The sequence below is a fragment of the Equus asinus genome, chromosome 27, assembly GCF_041296235.1.
Source record: "Equus asinus isolate D_3611 breed Donkey chromosome 27, EquAss-T2T_v2, whole genome shotgun sequence".
Classification (NCBI taxonomy): domain Eukaryota; kingdom Metazoa; phylum Chordata; class Mammalia; order Perissodactyla; family Equidae; genus Equus; species Equus asinus.
The window spans coordinates 1,681,409-1,702,360 of NC_091816.1; the positions used below are offsets into that span (position 1 = coordinate 1,681,409).

Sequence of the window (20,952 nt, forward strand, 5' to 3'; positions counted from 1 at the left end):
ACGAAGCTCCAACGTACCTCTTGAATGGCTGTCATGACAACATGTTGAACAGATTCCTCCATCATCATAATGGCTTGGATGTACTCTAAAAACAAGAACAATCTGGAATGTCACTGTTCAAGTTAAAGATAGTCAAGGGAATAAAGGCTAACACTTCATGATTCTTATAAGGAGTTTCCTGTTTTGAGTCTTCCTAGGAATTCCTCATATATATAGTCAAACAAATGTGCCATAGGTAAAGTAAAAGCTGAGAATCACAGTATTTATCTTTCCTTCAGATAATATTCCCCCCACCCACCATTCCTTATAAAGTTGAGGCTACAGCTAAAGGTCACAAATATGCAGGATCTCAGGAACTTAAAACAAATGAAATAGGAAAGCTGAAAGCCAGGATGGAAAGGACTCCATATTACTGTTCTTAAAATCTGAACATTATCTGTCTTTCACATTATTCTTTGCTGCATGTTAAAAAACTCTGAAGTTTGGGCTTTATTCTTATGTGACATTAAAGCACTGAATTGCGTATAATCCCTACCTTATTATTTTCTACTACAGAAAAAACTTAATGAACCTGAAAACTGCTTAGAACAAAAAATTATGATGAATTTGAGGTAGAAACTGATAACATAGTTAAACAAATATTGTAGAACACTGGGCTTTAAAACAGTGACCCATGTCTTTTTTTTTTTTTTTTTAAGATTTTATTTTTCCTTTTTCTCCCCAAAGCCCCCAGGTACATAGTTGTGTATTTTTAATTGTGAGTCATTCTAATTGTGGCATGTAAGACGCTGCCTCAGCGTGGCTTGATGGGTGGTGCCATGTCTGCGCCCAGGATCCGAACCGGCGAAACCCTGGGCTGCTGAAGTGGAGCGCATGAACTTAACCACTCGGCCACGAGGCCGGCCCCAGTGACCCACATCTTTAATATACTAAAGCACCAACTCCATCCATCTTACTACTCTCACCACTGCCAAGAAAGAGAAGACTCTCTTAGCTATCAGTAGTGACGAAGTTGGAAAAAACAATTTCTTGCCTTCTAAAAAAGCCCCGGAAGTAGTTTTCGTTATTTTCAAATCCAACAATGGATAATGAAAGTGTCATTACACATAAAAAATCAGCAGGCCAGTTGGATTCCAACAAATATGGTAAATGTTTTAAGAAGAAACACTTAAAAGGGTAAAGTGATTAGGAAATTTTAGCCTCAACCTGCCTTTCCCCCTAACACATCCAAAAAACAAACACCGAAAAATTGTCTCAGCATTCCAACTATTACACGAAGGAGTCTTAGTATGAAATCGTTCAAGTGATCTTTTGGCAAGAAAGAGACATGTATTTGAAATGCCAAATTCTAATCCTGTGCTTGACAGGTAACTTGTTGAAAAAAAAAAAGTATTTTGAAAGCATTATTAAATTATGACATTTTGACATTCTGGTTGTTAATGCCAAAGCTTTTAGTTAATGCAAAACATGTTTTTCAGGAAGTCATGTCCTAAGGATATTTGTACCCAGTCAGATGTGTGGTGACACAAATATACACAGCACACTTAGATCACAGGCACTGTGCTTCAGCCAGCAGTAGAAATATATCCTAACTGACCCACTATTTGGTTAAAAGAAAATTCCTTTAGTCTAAGCTCGATTTTTTGTTTTGTTTTGTTTTGTTGTTAATGGGGAGCCCCTCAAAGGAGTGCTGGAATACAAGGGAGTGCTTCTAGATATTCTGCTCAGAGGCACGAAACAGAATTCCAGGCTATGGAGAGAATGGCCCAGCTAGGATGACTAAACAGCCCCCAAATAAAAGTCTGTGAACACAGAAGAGAAGCAGCAGTGGCCCTGAGAACGGGGAAGGAAAACTCATGGTGGCTTCCTGGAGGTGAAGACAGCAGTGGGAGCAGAGAGGCTGCGCAGTTAGTAAGGTGCGAGAGGGGAAGCGTTAGTTAAGAAGCGGTGTTGCCACGTCAAGGCCCTTCCCCGCGAACACCGTAGAATGCTAAATGATAAAATGATGATGAGAACTACATTAATGTACAATTTTTGAAAAATAAAAAAATTTACAAATCTTAAATGTCTGAAATACAAGCATATATGATTATGAGGTGCAGATCTATGAGGCAATGCTGGAAAATGAGGTGTGCCATGTCAGGGAGTTTATCCTGAAAAGCTAGCTTTTAGGTCCAAAATCTACAGTGCTGTTCAGTATAAAGAGTGTTAAGTCTACAAGTGGAAGTGACATGGGCTTTTGTCCCTCCCTAGGCTCTCAAAAGCACGACATCTTGGGCAAGTCACATAAACTTATGAGTCTTAATTTCCTAATCTGAAAACAGTATTTTTTGTTCTGTTAGTGCTCAGTAGAGTACCAGGCAGAAGGGAGACACACAGTAAATATTTTTTTTTTTTAAGATTGGCACCTGAGAAACAACTGTTGCCGATCTTTTTTCCTTTTTCCCTTTCTTCTTTCCCCCCAAAGCCCCCAAGCACATAGTTGTATATTCTAGTTGTAGGTCCTTCTGGTTGTGCTGTGTGGGATGCCGCCTCAGCATGGCTTGATGAGTGGGGCCATGTCCGCGCCCAGGATCTGAACCAGGGAAACCCTGGGCCTCTGAAGCAGAGCACATGAACTTCACCACTGGGCCACGGGCTGGCCCTGGTAAATATTGTTATTAACTGTGTTTTCTACTACTAATCTTTGCTTTTTCAAATTTACCACCACTCATTTGCTCCAAATGGAGAAGTCAGATAGCCAAGATAAATGTAAAGTCAACTTTCTGAGCGATTGCCCTCCCTTCTTCTAATTGAAAAAATGATCTAAACACAAAGCCCTTTTTATTTGTATAGTACTTCATGGATTACAAAGCAAATACACCCAGACAACTTCATTTACTCCTTGTGACTATCAGGTTTTATATCCTGATTTTGTATCATCAACGTGCAGTGACTGGTAATACTTAATTCAAAAATCCATTTAATTTGAATCTTTGTTCTCAACTGTGTTCCTGAGAGCAGAGAACACCCTCCAGGTAAGTATGATGTTAAAATACTGTTCAAAGTTTTCATCATTTACATACAATGTCAGTGGAAAAACTGAGTCTAGGTTTTATACAGAACTTTGGTCTATGCGACAAGCTCAATAAATAAATATGATTGTCTTCTTTTCCATAGGAATATGGATATAGGTAACATCCTTATTTTCCTATTCCTACCCTGTAATAAATATAATTAGCCAAGTCTTAACAGTTATACACTTCCAAGGACCCTTATGTATTAAGGATAATCCTAAGAATTAATGAATCTCCTAACAGAATACATAAGAAGCCATCTGAACTCAATGAATTACATTAAATAATTTTTCATCCACCCTTTAAAATCAAAACATCTACTTAGAGATTTAATGTCTTGAATCTTATTTATATCAATCGTCTAAAATTTGACAAAAAAACTTAGACATTTCAATAATATACAAAAATCACGAATGTAGAAAATTCTCTATTTAAATTTTGAGTTGCACTGAATAAAAAAAGTAAAATTTACGAAAAGACCATGGCATGCTAAAATCTAAAAGCAATGGGGCTGGAGAGAAATAAATACATTGTTAGAAAAAAATTCCTGAATCAGAGACCAATAAAACTAGCCATAGCTTCAAGAAAACAATGTTAACTATTACTAAACATCACTAGAACACCAAAAAAGTACAGACAAATTAATAAAAATCTGTTTTGCATGACCAGAGATGGGGTAGGAGGAAGAAGAAAAATACCTTTAGGCTTAAAAAAAACCCCACCTTCTTCAAAAGTCATGTAAATAACAGTAAAATACTGTGCCATCATCATTTAGCACTCCCTATCTAACTTTCCTCCTGCTTCATCTCTTTGCACCTTCTTCCCTATTCTCCAATTACAGTTGTGGGTTTATCTTAATCCCTCAAAGGTAATGGAGGTCTTTCTAACATTCAGTTTCTACGATTCGGATTCCTCTTAATACAGTACCCTCCATATCTTTGCTTAAATAACTTCCCTGACCCAAACCTAGACTGTCCCCATACACTTTACCTTCAAGCACTCATCATACTCAGACAGTTACATGTGGCATTATTTACTGCCCGCCCCCTCCATTCACCTACGAGTTCAGGAGGGCAGGCATCGTGTCTGTTCCACCTGACACTGTGTTCCTAGCTCCAGCATAATGCATGAGTTCAGTAAATATTTGTGAAATAAATCCTCTGTACTTGCAATCTAAAATATCCAATTTTAAGTTCCTAGAGCTGAATTGATCCAGTATATCATTATCATTATTACTCATATTATTAATTAATTTAGCTGGACTTTGTCCAATTAACAGTAAATTTCACTACATTCAGGGTAGTTAAAAGTAATCTACTCAAAGAATTATGTAATCTTGCAGAATGGGAAAGAGTGTCATCACAATCACATTTATCACAACTTGCAAAACTCTTTTATGCTTGCAAACAAATTAGCGAAATCAGAGAAAATGGCATGCTTTGAGAGCGGCCTTAAAAAGATGCTATCATTTGTACTGGTGATTTATATATAAAACGTACAATATATATTACTTTCCTTGTTATTTTAAATGCATACATACACTAACTTGAAATAAATTACCTTGCTTCTGTTCACAGTTCACAGCGCAGCCTAAAATGAGCTGAAGCATCCTTCCAAGCTCGGCAGCATCAGAATGCTCCCCAATAAGGTTCACATCAGGAAGGGTAAAGTCATTAATTTGCTGTCCTAAAATCTGAATGGAGACAAAAGGATTAGAATTGCATTTACATTTATATGAACAAATGAAATATGTGATAGAGATTAATTTGTCAGCAATGGAAACTCACCGCTAAGCCCAGAGCTGTCATGTCATTCTCACTTCCCAATTTCTACTTTTACCTCCTATACCTAAGATATAACTATCTTGAGTCACAGCAACTTAGGCCCTAATCTGATATGTGGTATGCATACTGAGCAAAGATACTGAGTACTATCGATCCCTCTACCACCCCTAGAAAGACTGGATGTGTACCCTCTGAAGAAGTGGAGCTAGAGAGGTTCTGAACCAGAGGGTATCAGAAAGAGTGGAGATTAAATACAGGTTCATGTTCCCGACAGTAAGATTCCTTCTAGCTACCTCCACTCCATTTGACTCCAAAACGCTGATAGCAAGACACTTATATCAGGTAGGAGAATGGAAGACTTTTGTATGGGGAAACTGACTGGCCCCAAAAGAAATGACTCACATGTAAATATAAGGTCACTGTCTGATAACTCTACACTGAAAAAAGAAGATCCTAAAAGCACAGAAACAAGATGAATGTGGCTGTAGTGTTATGGGTGAGGGGAAGAGCAGCATAAGAGGAGGTTAAAGGGGTCAGGCGGTACCTGGTCGCTTCTGGTAAGAAGTAAGGATTTGATTCTCAACACAATAGGAAACCATGAAAGACTTTGAGGAGGAGAGTGACGGAATCTAATTTTTATTTTTAAAAATCATCTTGGCTTTAGAGTATAGAGCAGACTGTAGAGAGGCAAGAGTGAAATCAGGGTCTCCAGTGATCTAAGCAAGAGCTAATAATGGCTTGGTATGGGTGGCAGCAGTAAAGACAGAGAAAAGCTATATTTTGGAGGTCTAACTAATAGATCTGGCTGACGATATCAAAAGAAGGATGGACCGTAAAATGATTTCTAGGTTTTGGGCTTGAGCAATAGGGTGCATGGTAGGGTCACTTACTGAGATGATGAAGACAGATAACTGAAGCATACACACAGGTAAAACTGCAGGCAAGCTTGTGGGGGAAACAGTAAGGAAACAACACAGGTTTCTAGGGCTGTGTCCATTTGATACCTGTGGTCATAACATTTAAAGGAAACTAGTTCCACTGCCTGATTCTTTTCCTCAGGAATGTCTTGACTGTTCTGAAGCAGACCCAGAGGATAAACTGAGTTAATATAGGGATGGGGGTTTGCCAAGGAATAAACTGGAAGTAGGCAAGGGAGTTGGTTACAATAATGCAGGTACTATAAACTACCTTCACAAGTAAGGGAAGAGAGGAGAGAGTTAACAGGTAGCACAAAGTAAACTTTAACAGAAACTTTAACATAAATATCTACAAACTATCCATAATATAGTGAGAAGGATATTTCTCTTGTGACCCCCTAATAGATGCCGGTTTGAACGAACGTCCTAGAATCTATACAACGAAGATAAACTGATTATTAATTTTGAGGTAATTTTTCCTTTACTTGTCTCAAGTAATATTGTAAAATATTATACAATTAAACTATCCTATAGTAACACTTCAAATAGAATGAGAAAAAAGTCCTTACCTCATGATTATAATCCAGGATTCCTTTTAAAATTTTCTTTAGATTGCTTATCTGTTTAAAAAGAGAGAAAACAACTGAGTAAAAGGCAAGCACAGATCAAAATATAGTTTAACAGAAAAATTTCTGAATCAACTAATCATTTTAATCATAAAGTAAACACAAACAATAAAATTTAATAGCCTATATGAATTATTATGGACTATCAATGGCTTAATTTATTTGATATAAAAAATTTATAAAACAAATTAAGTCTCCAATTATCTTAAAGTTTCAATGTTATGACCACACTGAGAAAAAATGGAGGGTAACTGAACAAGACTTAACAGTAAGATTAAATTAATTAGATTTTCTCCGGGTGAAGAAAAAACATGCCACCCTTAATGAAGACCAAGTTCAGCGCTGTTTTCCTTAGAAAAGTGGAGGTTAAATTCTAAGGTTAGAGCATTAAAAATAAATTATAGTAAAAATTGGCCTTGGAAATCTCTTAAAGTAACCTATCACGTATAATGTCTCCAAATCCTTCCACTGTCAGAAACGACTGCTATTTCTTTAGTTGAACACCAAAGTAAATATTTAGGAGCTATTAGATTAAAAAAAATCTTGAAATGCTAGCATCACACTCAGCATTGCAAGATACTTGTGCTATATGAAGCATCCTAGAAATGAGACAGGATGAAGGACCAAAAGATATCTCCCAACACTCACTCACTCTGGAGCAGAGGTTTACTGGCCATATGCCATCGGGGTGAAATGAAAGGCAGAATGACCTGCACTATTTACTGTGAACTGGTATTCCTCACCACCCCCCACCTCCCGCCTTTTTTGACCCAACTCACATGGTTGAATTTATGTTAAGCTAAATGTATATATGATATGATTCTGTAGATCACCTATCCAGCCATTGCTAGCCAATGTTAGCAGTTGAAGATGTCCTAGGATAGAAGACAGTATCTGTGGCTATCAAACAAAATAGGCTGAATCATAGCAATGCAACCCAGTGGTTAGTCAAAGACAGTTATTTATTTTTTTATTTTTGAAGATTTTATTTTTCCTTTTTCTCCCAAAGGCCCCCCCCCGCCCCCCCCCCCAGTATATAGCTGTGTATTTTCAGTTGTGAGTTCTTCTAGTTGTGGCATGTGGGACGCCACCTCAGCATGGCCTGATGCCTGACAAGCGGCGCCATGTCCGTGCCCAGGATCCGAACCAGTGAAACCCTGGGCTGCCGAAGGCATACTTATTTTTAAGGGAGAAAATAAACTGAAAACTTACTTTTAAAAAAATCTCAAATAAAACTAAAATGTTTATACTTCTGGAAAAATCTGAAGACATGAAAGATACATACTTTATTTCCTTTTTCTAGGATGTTCACTTTTTCCTATCTTAATATTTTAATTAGAAAGTTATAAAAAATCAATGTGTTCATTTAAAATGATAGTTTATTTCCTATTAAAAAAGCTATCAATCTCATTATTAATCCATGGTTTCTTACAATTAAATAAATAAAATATAGGATAAAATACAGAGAACAGGAATGCAAATCAGAACTGACATTTTCAGAAGAACATAATAAACTTTTTCCCTTCTCTATATTACTGCCTTTGCCACACTTGTGACACTCCAGACAGTGTGGTGTGTTTATGTGCGTATTGTGTGTGTGGCAGGTGGGACATCCAACTCTCTTTGGTCAAGCCAGCAAGCAAACATAAAATGATTAGTAGCATTATTTTAAACATTCATGAATTGTTTTAAACATGTTATAACATTGAGAAGTAATCATTTTAATTGCTTATTCTTGAAAGACTATTTAGAAATTAAAACAGTGCCATTAAGCAGTGTCCATTCACTCTAGCTTAGTAAAAAAGAAAGAATTGGATTTTGGCATGCTCAATAGCTAAGCAATCAAATATTTTTCATCAAATGCATGTTTTATGGGGGAAATATAAAGACAAACTAAGCTTAGCTTAAGTCCAGGGGCTTCATGTGCTTAATCATTTGCATTTCTGAGTCTCTACCAACCTATATCAAAAAGAAATGGATTCAGAGTTTTCCAAACGGCTAGCCATGACCATTACTGGGTTACAAAAATCAATTTAGTGTAAGAAAATGATCAGATGGAGAACAAATCAGTGGTTGCTCAGGATTAGGGCGAGGGGTCGTGTGGATGTGGGTATAAAAGCAGCAGCAGGGGCTTTGCAGAAATGGAACAGTTCTCTGTCTTCATGGTGGTGGTCCTCATATGAATCTACACCTCAGTAGACCTGCACACACAAACTCAAAAAGAGGGTAAGACTGGTGAAATTTGAATAAACTGTGGATTGTATCAATGTCAGTTCCCTAGTTTTGATACTGTATTATAATTATGCAAGATGTTACCACTGGAGAAACTGTTAAAGGTACATAGAACTTCTCTGTACATTTTTTTCTGCACCCTTGCCCCCTGTGAATCTATAATTATTTCAAAATATAAAGTCAAAAATATAATTTAGTGGGTTGCAACTGGTATTTTAAAAAATGTAACAGAAACATCACTGCATAAAGTAAGGTTAAAAATTTGTTCAACTATATATGCATATACATTTAGCTGGGCAGCAGGTTGCAGTGTAAACTATATTTCTTATTGTGGGGTTTTGGTCAAAGAAGCTTGAGAAACAATAGAACTTAAGACTACTAGGAAGGAAATAAAAATAGTTCATTCTCTGAGTGTTTTGGACACAGTTAATGATCAATATTTTCTCACTATTAATAACACTAGCAACTAACATTAGAAGTGTCCTGAACTATCCTAAGCGCATCACATATATTAACTCATTTATTTCTGTGAAGTAGATTCTATTACAATCGTCATTTTACAAATGGGGAAACTGAGGCACAGAAAGGTTAACAGACGATCCCAGAGATAGTAAATGGTAAGGCTGTGATATGGACACAAGCACTCTGGCTCCAGAGACCATGCCCTCAGTCACTGTGCTTTACTGACTTCCACTGTATCTTGGGGAGCAACTTCAGGCTCCCTCTAATCTTCAATTCTAGATGATTTCACTAGAGGCTAGGTTTCTAACACTCACTGGACATACCAGAGCAAAAATCAACAAATATCATACACACATTAGATTGATTAACATGGAAAAATTTTTTTAAATACCTTTAGTCTCCAATTATCTCCTACTTCAGTTTTGATTCTGTTTAGCCAATTTTCATCAAAATATGCAGGATCTCTGCAAATAAAAAACTAGCATATTAAGATCATGTAGCTATCAAGCTAAAACAAAGAAAATCAAAACCCATCCTGTATCATCACTTAACTGCAACAAAAAAAAATGTATTTGCCACATATCAGCCACTAAAGAACCCAGTACATGAGACCAGATGCAATTATAGATTTCTCTAAAATTAACTGTTACGAGCTCATTAAAAACTATATATTTTATTAAAAAAAACCCTAAAAGGTCAAAAATAACATACAGTTAACATATTTTAAAAACAAATTATACACTAATCTGGAATTGACATAATTTGTAAATACCACACTAATATCTAAAAACAGTTAAAATTAATGACACAATTTTAAGTAGACAAAAGAAATATATTAAGAAGGTTAAAATAAGCTTTTCAGTTAATATTTCAATGACTTCTATCACCTAATACTTCAAAGGTCACAAATAATGTTGACTAAATTTCAATTTCTTTAAATAATATGAATTGAGAAGCTATATTCTCAGATATAATACTAGGCATTAGACAAAGTTGGACACTGTTTCTGTTTGCAAAAGGCTTAAAATCTAAGAGTACATTAGTGTGGACAAACAAATTCAAACGACAGAAGCTGAATATACTTATGCTTATTTTTCTTAGGAAAATTTCTCAAACTTCTATAAACGCTAGAAAGAAAAAAAACTTTTAGTCCAGCATGATCTTCATTTTGAAGTTTTTGAAACCAATACGCTAAGAAATTAAATTTGTTCAAGATCATAGACTGAACACCTATGTCTGTCCTGCTCTAGCAAGTGCTAAGTCCAAGATCTTTCCATAACATCACAACTGTCTCCATTCATCTCAAAAACGTAATAGCAATGAGAGAAACAGCTTAGAGAAAATCTACATTTCAACTTATCCTGTCAATCAAACTGATAAATACAATCTGTACTAAATTTTGTTCAAATTATCTTTAAACAAAGTAATATGCTATTTAGAATTTTAAAATTTTATTTAAAAAGAAAAACTGCATTTATTTAGGCATAAGTATTTATGAAAAACAGTGTAAAAAAATTACCTCTGTAGAAATCTATTATTTTTGAAGACTGTATCAAAATTAACATACTAACTTTACTGTCTCTCTGCTTTTAAAAACAGCTTTATTGAGACATAATCCACATATGATACAACTCACCCATTCAAAGTCTATGACGCAATGGACTTTAGCATATTCAGAGTTGTACAACTACCACACAATCTAATTTTAGAACATTTTCATCTTCCCCAAAAGAAACCCTGTATCCATTAGCTGTCACTCCCCATTTACCTCTCTCTCTAGCCCCTAGGAATTACTAATGTACTTTCTGTGTCTGTGGGTTTACCTACTGTGGACATGTCATATAAATGCTATCATGCTCTGCGTGGTCTTCAGTGTCTGGCTTCTTTCACTCAGCATCTTTTTAAGGTTCATCCATACTGCAGCACGTACCAACGTTATTCCTTTTTATGGCTCAACAACATTTCATTTACAGATATACTACATTTTGTTCATCCATTCACCAGCTGATATACATTTGGCTTGTTCCCACTTTTTGGCTATTACAGATAACAATGCTTTGAACACTTGTGTACCAGTTTTTGCGTGGACATAGGTTTCACGTGGGTATATGCCTGGGGTAGAATTGCTGAGCCCCATAATAACTCTCTGTTTAACACTTGAAGCATGCCAAACTGTTTTCCAAAGTAGCTGCACCATTCTACATTCCTATTAGCAATGTATGCTGATTCCAATTTCTCCACAGCCTTGTCAACACTTATTATTATCTGTCTTTTTAGTTATAGCCATCCTAGCAGATATGAAGTGATATCTTACTGTGGTTTTGATTTGCATTTATTTCCTTAATGGCTAATGATGTTGAGTGCCTTTTTTTTTTTTTTTGGAGGAAGAGTAGCTCTGAGCTAACATCCTCCGCCAATCCCCTTTTCTTTTTTTTTTTTTTTTTGCTGAGGAAGATTGGCCCTGAGCTAATGTCTGTGCCCATCTTCCTCTATTTTACATGTGGGACGCCTGCCACAGCATGGCTTGAAAGGCAACACGTAGGTCTACAGCCGGGATCTGAACTGGTGAGCCCCAGGCTGCCAAAGCAGAATGTGCGAACTTAACTGTTGCGCCACCAGCCAGGCCCTGCTCAGCACCTTTCCATGGACTTAGTGGCCATCTGTATATCTTCTTTGGTGCAAAGTCTATCCAGAGTCTTCACCTATTTAAAAATTGGGTTGTCTTTTTATTATTGAGTCGTAGTTGTTTTTTTGTTCTGGGATTTTTTTTTAGTATTCAAAAAGCCCCTTATCAGGCCTAATCTCACATTCCATGAGTTGTCTTTTCACTTTCTTGGTGGCATAATTTGCAGTACAAACATTTTTAATTTTGATGAAGTTCAGTTTATCTATCTTTTGCTTTTGGTGTTGCATCTGAGAAGCTTTTGCCTAATCCAAGATCAGGAGGATTTACTCCTATGTTTTCTTGTAAGAGTGTCACAGTTTTAGGGCTGTGATCCATCTGTGCACAGTGTGAGGAAGGGGTCTAACCTCATTCTTCTACACGTGGATATTCACACTCATCTATTTTTGTTTTAAGCTTAATCTAGCTTCTTTAGTTGAGGTTCTTTTGTTTTTAAGTAAGAGAAACTAATTTGAGCAAACCTGAGCAAAAAAAGGAACCCTAGTGGAAGATCACTGAGGGATACTATGGCACTGAAAGATAGCTGGCCCTCACGAAGTCCTGGAATAATGATCCAGAAAGCTGTTAAGAATCCAGATAGTACCCTCTGACTTTTCTCTTTGTTTCTGTCCATTTATACCGTTTTCTCTCTGTAGATCAACTTTTTTCTATTTCTACATACACAATGCTGAAGATAACTGCAGACGTGTCCAAGTCTTCACTATTTCAGTTCAAGCAAATAGTTTAAAGACCAGCCGTCACTCAGTTCCAATTCTGAATTTCCAGGAAAATCTTAATGATCCAGCTAGAGTCTGTTTTTCATCCCTAGTCCAATTATATGTGACCAAAAGGATGGAAGCCTCCAAGTAGGGCACACAGAACTTTAGGTGGAAGAATTACACCCGTCACCAGAGGGGTGAGTTTTTAGAGAAAGTGACTGTTGTAAACTGCACAGACAACCCCAAAAAACCGTCTTCTTTGCTTAAAATCTCTTATAAAAATAAAAATAGGTAGTGCAAGGAAAAACAACTGAAGTGAATTCTACTAAAATATTAAGTAATTATAAAAATAATATATATTCCTCTTTTTGTTTGAGGAAGACATGCCCTGAGCTTAACATCTGTTGCTAATCTCCGTCTATTTTGTTTGTCGGTCGCTGCCACGGCATGGCTGCTGACGAGTAGCGTAGGTCTGTGCCTGGGATCTGAACCTGGGCCACCAAAGCAGAGCAGGCTGAACTTAACCACTAGGCCACCGGGCTGGCCCTTCAATATTTTTTGATATGTAAATAATCCAAAAAGCACAATCATTGCCAACCAAGTATTGTAAGTCTTTTCAACCAAAAAGGACTCATAAGGAGGGCAACTGGTAGGTTTGGTGCTACATGGCTGATGATTACCCAAAGCCAAAGCACTGGGCTTACTGGCTGAGTGGCAATTCAGAGTTACACAGCTAAAAGATACTTATATTTCACCAGAAAACCCCTTACATTATAAAAAAGAATGCTCTAAAACGTCTGAGAAATTACATACTCCAAGAATTCCAAGATTATGGGATATTTCATTTGCAATTTAGAGCAATGAATTCTTATGAATAAAAGAACTCAAAAAAATCAGTCAAATCACTATGATGCAGTTTGCTTATTTCTTAAAAGAGTATAAAAGCAAAGTCTCAGAATCACATCTGAGCTAGGAGAAGACAACAGAAACAGCTGCTGCTATCATGTGCTAAGCACCTACAAGATGCCAGGCATTGTACCAGGCACTTTACACTCACAGGCAGATCACAAGGACAGAATTATTACCCCGCGTTACCATTAAGGAATATCAGACTCAGATATTAAGTAATGTTCCCAAGTTCAAACAAATAGTTAAGGGACAGAGTTGACAGTACAATCATTTTTGTTAAAAAATATCAGTAGAGTTCAACAAAGCACTGGTTTTAGCAAACAAGACCAAGGTCCTGTGGCTAATGATCTCCTCCATGCTCAGTAATCTAGGTCACAAAGAGACAAAGATCAACATAGCTCACCATACTCTGTATGCATTAAGGGCAGATGTTTGTTCTCATTCACTACTGTACTGCCCATTACCTCATGTCTGACACACAGCAGGTTCTCAATAAATACCTGTGGACTGAAATACACTGGGAAAGTGATGGCACTTTTATTTAATAAGCTTCAATCTCCTACTTGGGCAGAACATAGCAAGAACAGTGGTCTACAGCCTTCTCATATTCAATATGACTTTTCCAAGTAACAAACTTTGACTCAATATGCAGGCATCTAGCCATAATGTTTCTATAAGTAGTTTACAATTTCAGCAATGTTTTCTTTCTTGGCAGGGGTACTAAATTACTTTATTTGAAGGAATGGTACAAATCCAAGAACTTAAGTAGATGTTTTGGTCCAACTTATAGAAAAGGCAAAGGTAACCCCAACATGCATGCACTGCCTCGGTGGATCAGGGAAGTCACCCGGTGGCTGGCGGAAGCTCCAAAGATGTCTACGTCCTAATCAGCAATGTCTTCTAAGTAGCCCTTAAAATAATGCTCTCAGGCTAGGATCAAACAACATAAAAGTTAACTTTCTCCAAAATCTTAATAGATTATAGTTCTGTACAGATATGTAAATAGCAATTGATAATCTTACTGAGTATTCTTCATGAGTAAGAAGCTAGAGCAAGAAGCTATCTTTAGCTTCTTACTATGTCCTGACTCCTATTAAGAAAAAAAAAACCACCACGAAACATACAAACCATTTCTTCTTCTTTTTTTTTTTTTGAAGATTAGCCCTGAGCTAACATCTGCCACCAACCTTCTTCTTTTTGCTGATGAAGACTGGCCCTGAGCTAACATTCCTGCCCATCTTCTTCTACTTTATATGTGGGATGCATGCCACACCATGGCTTGACAGGTGGTGTGTAGGTCTGTGCCCAGGATCCGAACTGGCAAACTCTGGGGTGCCGAAGCAGAGCGCTCGAACTTAATCACTTGGCCATGGGGCCAGTCCCTAATTTTAATTCTTAATTCCTGGAATACACTGTCTGCTTACAGTCAGTTCCTTTCACAGAAACCGAAAAATTACATTTTATTTCTACTGCTAAAACTATTTAAGCATTGTAATATTCTTACTGAACTTCCCCAAATTAAGATGGGGTCTAAAATAAACACTGTACTTTGAATCCATTCCATTCCGTAATATGGATTTTTATTAGCAAACTCTCGTATTTTTTATAGCTATACTGATTCTTAGATCTATTTTCTAACAGTCTTTAATTAGCTAAAACACTCATTTTGGTCCCCTGCCACTAAATCTGTATTGGAGAGTTAGCTCTAATTAAATTTCACATCCATAATGACAACAAAAACACAGCAAATTATGCTTAACCTCTACTGTGTCAAAATAAGCAATCCAGGCACATAAGGGGCAGGCTCCAAACCAAGGACAGGCAACGCGGGGCGAGTACTATAAAAGGAAAAGTATCCATTTAAGAGGCATTCCACCATTGTCCACAGCCTGACCTTCATTTTATCTCCTTTGGTCTCATCTATTTTCTTTTTCCCTCTTTCCTGAACTTTGAAAACAAAAATTAATGTCACTTTACAGGAATAACTTACTACTTCTGATCTTACTCTTTCAATTAATACATGGTTGTCATATATACATTTGGTCTTGTGTATGGTTCCTGGCACTGAACTCCTAAAACCCTTTGAATTTCCTAATAGGAGTGTCTTTTGTAATGCATAATGAGCCCTTTCAGACCACACCTGAGTTTATGCTAATAAGGTGATTTATTGTGGGACTCCTAGATAGCTTCAGGATTGGCTGGTCCCAGAGGAACCAATGTGATTAGACGGTTGGAACTTTCAGCTCCATCCCCTGACCTCCAGCAAGGGACTCAGATTGAGTTCAAGCACATGGCTAATAATTTCAATCATGTCTTATGTAATGAAATTCCAAATAAAAACCCTTCAAAACAGGGTGTGAGGAGCTTCCGGGTTGGTAAACACATCAATGTGCTGGGAGGGTAACACACCTGGAGAGGGCATGGAAGCTCTGCGCTGCCCTAACTCCATACCTCATCCTTTTTATCACTTTCATTTGGCTGTTTCTGAGTTGTACTATTTTTAATAAAACTGTCATCAGGAGGCCGGCCCCACAGCCAAGTGGTTAAGTTCACATGCTCCGCTTCGGCAGCCCAGGGTCTCTGATTCAGATCCTGGGAGTGGACATGGCACCACTCGTCAGGCCATGCTGAGGCTACATCCCACATAGCATAACTAGAAAGACCTGCAACTAGAACATACAACTGTGTACTGTGGGACTTTGGGGAGAAGAAGAAGAAAGAAAGAAAGAAAAAAGAAGACTGGCAACGGATGTTAGCTCAGGTGCCAATCTTTAAAAAAAAAAACCAAAAAAAACTGTTATCATAGGATAGTGCTTTCCTGGGTTTTGGTTATTTACGCAAATTATCAAACCTGAGGGAGTTCATGGGAATTCTTGAATTTGTGGCTGACTGGGCAGAACTGTAGGGGACACTTGTCTACCTCGTGTCTGAAGTGAAGACAGTCTTCTGGGACCGCGGCCTTAACTTGTGGAGTCTGCATCAACTACAGGTAGTGTCAAAATTGAAGGACTTTAACCTTAACTTGCAGGGTTTAACTTAGGAAGTTAGTGTCAGAACTGAACTGTAGGACACCTAGTTGGTGTCAGGGAAATAGCTGATGGAAAATAACATAGTGGTAAACTCTTCTTGGAGACAAAGGATAAAAGAAGATAAAAGTTGCTTTCTTTTAATTTCAGTCAAAACTTACAATTCCATATTCACAGATTCAACAAATATTTCCAGAACACCTACTACAGAGCAGGACAAAGCGATCTGGAGTGTAAGGGCGGTGGCAATATTAAACAGGTGGTCAGGGTGGGCTACACTGAGAAACTGACAATCTCAGTGAGGGCTGTGAGGTGGGGAGGAAAAGTGCTATGTGGATATCTGATTGATAAACATTCAGGATAGAGAGAAAGGCCATGCAAGAGCCCCATGGCAAGAGAAGCCTGATACGCCTGAGGATGAGCATGGGAGCCTGTGTGGGAAAGAACACTACAGTAAATGAGGTCAGAGTGGTAACAAGTGTTCCAGATATTTAGGATCTTATACACTATTGTGAGTACTGTGGCTTTTACACTGAGTGAAATGGGGCACAAACATAGGGTTCTAAGCAGAAAATGTGACACTAAAAAATCACTCTGGCTGCTGGATTCACATTAGACTGTGGGCAGGCAAGTGCAGAAACACAGAAACTAGTCAGGAAATTATTAACGTGATGTAGGTAAGAGATGACAACGGCCAGACCAATGTGGTAGCAGTAAAGGTAGTAAACTTTTTCAAACATACAGAGAAGAAGATTATGGCAAGCAACCATATGCCAATCACAGAGATTTAACATTCTGCCATATTTGCTCCATGTTATTTGGGTTTTTTTCTTTTTTATGTTTACTCCTAAAAACTCCACTATACATCTCTAATAAGTAAGGCACTTTCCCGTATAACATGAGAATGTATTCTCATGTTCTCATACTACACCTAATACAGAAATACTCCCAAAATACCATCTAATACTCAGTCAATATTCAGATTTCCTCCATTATTCTCTAAATGTCTTTTATAGTTGGTTGTTCAAACAAGATCCAAGAAGAATTATACATTGCATTGGTTTTGAAATCGTGGTAAGAACACACCGTGCGATCTGCCCTCTCAACAATTTCTAATTTTTAAGTGCACAGTACAGTATAGGCACAATGCCATACAGCAGAGCTCTAGAACTTACTCATCTTACATAACGGAAACTTTATACCTGAACAGCAACTGCCCATTTCCCCCGACTCCCAGCATTCTGTTCTCTGTTTCTACGCATTTGATCATTTTAGACACTTCCTGTAGACACTTCCTGTAAGCAGAATGATGCAGTATTTGTCCTTCTGTGACTGGCTTATTTCACTCAGCATAAAAGTCTTCCAGGTTCATCCGTGTTGTCGCATACGGCAAGATTTCCAAGAGCGACGCAACGCATTTGGGTAGTGTCTGCCTGTCTCTATCTCTTTAGACTCTTTAGTCTAGAACAGTCCACCCCCTTCCTTTTTACTCATGACATTGCCTTGAGGAGACTAGGTCAAGCAGGCTGTAAAACAGCCCACTTTCTGGATTTGCCTAATTGTTTCCTCCTGACTTCATTTAACTTGTTCCTCTCGCCTCTGTATTTTTCTGTACAGTGGAAGTTACATCTGAAGGGTAGATTAAGATATATTTTTAAAGTATAGTCATCAGGATTTCCTGACAGGTTGGATGTGGGATGGGGATAAAAAGAAAGAAAGGCTCTACGGTCTGAACAACTGGAAGGCAAGAAATGCCAACAAGTGAAATAAGAAGACTTTTGACTGAGTGGGTTTGGGATAGAAGACAGGGAGTTTTGCTTAGATATGATAACTCTGAGGTGTCTAATAGACCCGACTGGAAATGTTAAGTAGACAATCAGACAAGTCTGAGCTCAGAGGAAAGATTCACGGGAGTCATTACAACACGAATGATATTTAAACCCATGAGACTAGATGAAATCATCAAGGGAGTGAGAGCAAATAGGAAAGAGAAGAGGAACAAGGCCAGAGTCCTTAAGCACTCCAGCATCATCAGGAAGTAGGAGAGAAAAGAAAAAACCAGCAAAGGAAATGCAGATCATCCAGCAAGAGAGGAGAAACACGTGGAGGGCAACAGTACTCTGGAAGCCAAATTCTAAAAAACTGTTACAGGGAAGTAAGCAGATGAGCCTGCGTCCTTCAAATGCTGCTCCACGTCCAGATAAGGTCCACATTAGTATCAGCAATGTGCAGATAACTGGTGGCCTAATAAGGGCAGTTTTAATATAATGGTGGGGAAAACCCTGACTGAAGTGGATTTACGAGAGCAAGAGGAGAGGAATCCCTGACAGTTGGGTATAGACTATTCTTTAAAGAAGTCTTGCTGCAAAGGGGAGGAGAAATGAAATAAAATAATGACTGACAGAAGAGAGATCATAATAAGTATTCCTTTCTCTCTTTCTTTTTTTTGGTGAGGAAGATTGGCTCTGAGCTAACATCTGTTGCCAATCTTCCTCCTGCTCCTTGAGGAAGATCGTCACTGAGCTAACATCTGTGCCAATCTTCCTCTATTTTGCATGTGGGTTCCACCAGAGCATGGCTTGATGAGTGGTAAAGGTCCATGCCCAAGATCTGAACCCGTGAACCCCAGGCCACCAAAGTGGAACAAACAAACATAACCACCACAACACTGGGCCAGCCCCACAATAAGTACTTTAAGAAATAAAATTTATTTTTTTGAGGAACATTTACCCTGAGCTAACATCTGCTGCCAATCCTCCTCTTTTTGCTGAGGAAGACTGGCCCTAAGCCAACATCTGTGTCCATCTCCCTCTACTTTATACAGCTGCCACCGCATGGCTTGCCAAGTGGTGCATAGGTCCAGACCAAGGATCTGAACCCCAAAACCCCGGGTTGCTGAAGCAGAACGTGTGAACCTAACCACTACACCACCAGGCTGGCTCCCTCACGATAAGTATTTTTAAGGAGAAAAGAAATAACACTTTGCTTGCATGCTAATGGATATGATCCAGTAAAGAAGGGAAAACTGACCATGTAGGAAAGAGGAGAGAATTGGTAAAGTGATGATTTCAGTAGGTGAAAGGCAATGGGATCCAATATACAAAGTGCAGGTACTGATTTTAAGATGGGACCTTTCCTCCCACCCCACAGCTTGTATGCAGTAAAAGGCAGCAAGGCAAAGCCAAACTGATGCTGGAAGTGGGTAAAAGTAGTCACGGGATTCTACGGAAATTCTCTTTTACTTGTTTCAACTTTCTCAGAAGTAGGATGTATCCTACTTTGTACAGTGAGCAGATGAGTGAGAGCGGGTAGGCGATACTGGAGGTCTGAAGAGAGAAGTGTGAGATAGTCATCTAGAAGAGTGAAAGGACTGGGGAAGTACAGTTTGGCTTTGGGATTCCATAAGGTAACACGTGTGGTTTCACAGTGATAAATTTCAATAAGATTCCTCAGCATACTTGTGTTTTTTTCCAGCTAGATTCAGCTGTATAAGTGAGAAGCAGAACTGAAAGGACATCAGATTTAACCAGAGTGGTGGTTTTGCCAAACAAACACAAAGTAATGAGAGAGGTGCAGAGGAGCCAAAAATGAGGAGTGATTATGATTGACTATGGAATTTCAGCTGAATAAGAGGAAAGAAAGAGAGGGGAAGGTGAAGGACAGTGCTGAGATTCCACTGGCATTAGAGAACTGAAGAATTATTGGAGACCTGGTACCAGAGGGAGTAAGATAGAAAGATAGGAAGTACTGATCTGACAGTGGTAAAAAAAAAAAAAAAAACCGAGGGGCCAGCCTGGTGGCGTAGTGTTTGAATTTGTGTGCTCCCTTCAGCAGCCTGGGGTTCACTGCTTCGGATCCTGGGCACAGCCCTATATATCACTCGAGCCATGCTGTGGTGGCATCCCACACAAAACTAGAATGACCTACAACTAGGATATATAACTATGTACTGGGGCTTTGGGGAGAAAAAAAAAAGTTGGGCAACAAATGTTAGCTCAGGGTCAATGTTCCTCATCAAAAAGAAAAAGAAAAAAAGGACTTAGGTGAAACTCTCTAAACCATTCAAAGGCTCAAAATTATTTGGGCACCACTCAGAGGTGACCATGAAAATCACAAGATCACTCTTCTTAGAGCGCTAGAACCAGGGCTGGTCAGGTTTCAAATGAGCCCTCTCGAACTCCATCAAAAAGTCTGTGTGCCTGTATATGTGGAGAGATGTGTCATGTCCGTCACAGAAGAAAGCAACAGCAAGCTATAGTTTTCAAGCACGAGTCCCCAGTCCTCAGGTGCATGGATTCTCTGAAATGCAGGCAACTGAGCTGCTTCCCAGACAGGCAACCCTACACAACTCACTGCAGGGTGAGCAGTCGCAAGACTTAATTGAATGATGACACGATTCTCAACAGAACCGCAGCAAACCACAGCTAGTCACATGCAAATCTTTTAGCATCATCAGGCTGACAGATGATCAGGGCTTCAAAAGACAACAGTATCCCCAAATCATGTCACACCTAATGACCTCTTAAAGTCACAGGTAATTCTTTATTTGAACAATTTCT

At 38.4% G+C, this 20,952-nt stretch overlaps 1 protein-coding gene across 2 annotated transcripts in view; it reads right to left on the bottom strand.

Annotated features, from left to right (window-relative positions):
* The window catches only part of HOOK3 (hook microtubule tethering protein 3), a 100,088-nt gene that overhangs the window by 69,983 nt on the left and 9,153 nt on the right, over nucleotides 1–20,952 (bottom strand). For both annotated transcript variants that reach the window (XM_044750772.2, XM_014837810.3), the window contains exons 3-6: nucleotides 9,469–9,541; nucleotides 6,327–6,377; nucleotides 4,617–4,749; nucleotides 18–85 (exon numbers count right to left, since the gene is read on the bottom strand). In XM_044750772.2, the coding sequence (XP_044606707.1) occupies nucleotides 18–85; nucleotides 4,617–4,749; nucleotides 6,327–6,377; nucleotides 9,469–9,541 (325 nt within the window). The remainder of the gene's footprint in view (nucleotides 1–17; nucleotides 86–4,616; nucleotides 4,750–6,326; nucleotides 6,378–9,468; nucleotides 9,542–20,952) is intronic.